This window comes from Ixodes scapularis, unplaced genomic scaffold (genome assembly GCF_016920785.2).
Source record: "Ixodes scapularis isolate PalLabHiFi unplaced genomic scaffold, ASM1692078v2 PGA_scaffold0__279_contigs__length_252992795, whole genome shotgun sequence".
NCBI classification, from domain to species: Eukaryota; Metazoa; Arthropoda; class Arachnida; order Ixodida; family Ixodidae; genus Ixodes; species Ixodes scapularis.
Genome location: NW_024609835.1, coordinates 88275012 through 88278200, shown reverse-complemented (window position 1 = coordinate 88278200; position 3189 = coordinate 88275012). Strand labels below are relative to the sequence as shown.

The following is a 3189-nucleotide window of genomic DNA, read 5'->3' as shown; positions in this document are numbered from 1 at the left end:
CATCAGGGTCTGATGACGCCACGTTCATGCCATGTATAAGCATAGCCTTCTTGATGGAGGACGCTATGGTATAAGTCATTCAGTGGGTGTTGCCTGTTATTAATTTCTGGCGTAATAATTTACTTCTCGTGAGTTACGTGCGATGTATGTTGTAGTCCCCTCACATCTTTGATCGTATCCTTTTTTATTATCTTAAAATGAAACTTATCAGGAATACGAAAAAAGACAGTCATTCAGGGGTCTCAACGGCCGTTGGGTTTCCGTCATTTGTTTGTGTGCTCCCGTTTCTTTTTTTCCCAGGTCGTTAAAATAATAACCTTCAGAAATTATGAAAAAACAAGTCACACTACATTTTCAGACATAAAAAAGCTTATTCTCCAGAAAACTGCATCTGATTAAGATAAAAAAACCAGTACCTTAAACACACACAAACTATTTTCGAGAAAACCACAATTTAAAATGTATATTATCTCCCGGCTTTTATTGCATTATATGTGGAAGTTGATTTATAATCAGTGGTACGTTTTCATTTAAGCTTAATTTTATCGTACGCTTTTTATCAAGCTTTTTAATGAAACTGTGCTTGGATTCTTTTTTTAGATCTTTGTCAGAGAAAGCCAGAATAGTAACGTGGTATTTTGATTTTGATGCTTGAAAAACAAAACGCTTGGGTGAAATCTCACGTTAAACTTCCTCTGAGTGGATAATGAAATGAGAGATAAACGTTTATTTAAAATATGTACTTGGTCCTTCAGCATGTCGCTTATTTCTCTGTGTTGTTTCGCTTTGTTTCAAGGTGGAGCAAAATAATAGACCCTGCGACGATTTCTACGTGCACGTCTGCAGCAATGCCTGGTTCCGCAAGGGCAACGTCTCGTCGCGCCCTTTCCGAGAATTCAGCGCTGCTCAGCTCATGTTGGATGTGGAGAGTTTCTTCAAGAGCTTCCTCCACTTGAAGGGCAATAACGAGCGCCCTGGGGACAACTTTCTTTCGCAGGCCATCTGGATCTATGGCAAGTGCAAGGCCGGTCTAAGTACAACGGTTAATGTAACCGCAACCATAGAGCGAATATTTGAAAACCTGGGTATCACGGGTTGGCCCTTGGACAGATACACTGGCGACCTGACTTCATTAATTGGTACCGGGGACCGTCTGATGAGGCTGTATCCGCTATTCAGAGTAACCATCCAGAAGATCAATGGTAGACGGAGTGCGTTATCCATGTCGATCTCACCGCCAATCACTTACTATAGACGCTTCATGAGGAAATCTTCAAGTACAAACGAAGAGTCCTATCTGGGCCTCGTGGACAAGACACTGCATCTGTGGACCTCGACGAAAAAAACCGGGGCAGCGAAGGGAATCGTGGAATTGGAAAAATTGCTAGAGGGCTTTTCGCTCGCCTTTAGTGAGGAACTCCTGATTCCACCAAGAAGCAAACTTGTACGCTTAGGCGACTTGTTCTTGACCAGCAGTTGGGACTGGGAAACCTACTTTCGTGTACTTACCAAGGGCAACAATACGATCGTAACCAATGAAACTGAAGTCGCCCTGAGTGACATAATTTTCCTCCGAAATATCGGTGGCGTTTTGAGCGACACGTGGACTACCGTCATCGCTAATTATATTGGGTACAAGGCAGTTGTAGAGCTGTCCTCTGCTCTGGGCCAAGATGCAGACTACCTTCAGCCCCTAACTCACGACTACCACATAACCGACCTCAGCGAGCTCCAAGTCGCGTGCATGGTGCTACTCGAAAAACTATACCACCACGGCATTGGTATTGCCGCCAGACTTACGCTGGGAAAAGACTTTGCGACGACTTACCGGACACACTTCAATTCGCAACTGGGAACTATATTCCGGGTCACCAAAACGTTGTTAGTCCACATGGTGGTTTCTCTGCGCTCTTGGATCGACCCCCTCGACAGCGGCATCGCGTTGCAAAAGCTTAACACCATGGACTTCGTCTTCGGAGCCCAATACAACCTTCTAGAGTACGAACTCTACCGAAAAACATCGACCCTTTTTATAGACGAGACTGAAGCCCTGCCGGCCACCATTTTTAGAATATTCACGTTCGCGTCCGCCGCGTACTGGGAGTCTCTAGCCAACGATTCGGAGGCGTACGACAACCTCTACACCTCCACAGTTTTCCAACCAAGCCACGAGTACCAGGAACTTAGTAACCTGCTCTTCGTTCCTCATGCAGTTGTGTCGTTCATGAACCACATCACCAACAAGATTCATCCGTTTCTGTACCCCGTCGTCGCCATTCACGTGATGCGGGGCGCACTGAGAGGCCTCACTAGGGCGGGATCCTTCATCGATGACCAGTCCGCCTCCAACGCCTGGTGGAGTGGTGCCACGACGAATGCCTACATCAACATCAGCGCCTGCCTCCAGAGCCAGTACGAGACGCCGGAAACGAGACAGAGCTCCGTTTCCGCGATGGAGGACAACTTTCTGGACAATGCTGCCCTTTACCCTTTGTTTCGGATGTACGTTACCGACCTGGCGAAACTGAACACATCCACAAAGTTCATCACCCTGGGCCGTCAACAGATACCAGTCGATAAGATGTTCTTCTACAACTTCGCAGCTGCTCATTGTGAGAGCGGTGACAGCGACAAGTTAGCCAAGTTGAAATTCTTCGGGGAGACCTCACCACGGTTCAGAGTCAACGTACCCCTGAGGAACCTGAAACTGTTCGCTAAAGTGTTTGAATGCCGACCGAACTCCTACATGAACCCCGCGAAGAAATGTGCGGTCTGGAAGCGATTCAAGTTTAAATCCGAAGGGCGTTAAGACGTTTCATGTTGACTGCAGGTCCGCGTATAAACAATGCAACGTTGGTTAGAGTAAGGTTTCTGTTTTCTCTACTGAGAACAAGATTTTGATTATAAATTCGAACACGTAGAGTTGAACATTTTCGCTAGAAAGATTAAGTGATTTTTGTACGTATCGGGCTCACATATTCGATCATTTTAATCACATATTCCGTCTAAACCGAATGGGTGTGGTGTAGAATGGTTAACGCTTTGCTTCTTTTAAACACAAAACAAATATATCGGACTCGATTCGACAAATGGTATTCTATCAGTTAGTTTAGAGAAAGAGGTCAGATGGTCGTGTATGTGACAGGCGCGATAAAGTTGCAACTATTTTTCTCCACTCTCGTGCATGGC

The 3189-nt window shown here is 45.6% G+C and overlaps 1 protein-coding gene across 1 annotated transcript; it reads left to right on the top strand.

Annotated features, from left to right (window-relative positions):
* Positions 1 to 913: 913 nt before the first annotated feature.
* LOC120843721 (neprilysin-2-like) lies at positions 914 to 2809 on the top strand. Its single transcript, XM_040215162.1, has one exon. It carries the CDS (start codon positions 914 to 916, stop codon positions 2807 to 2809), a length of 1896 nt encoding a protein of 631 aa, XP_040071096.1.
* The last annotated feature ends 380 nt before the right edge of the window (positions 2810 to 3189 follow it).

Excerpts from the sequence above, each read along its gene's own strand:
- LOC120843721 (XM_040215162.1), top strand. The coding sequence starts at position 914 with ATGTTGGATGTGGAGAGTTTCTTCAAGAGCTTCCTCCACTTGAAGGGC.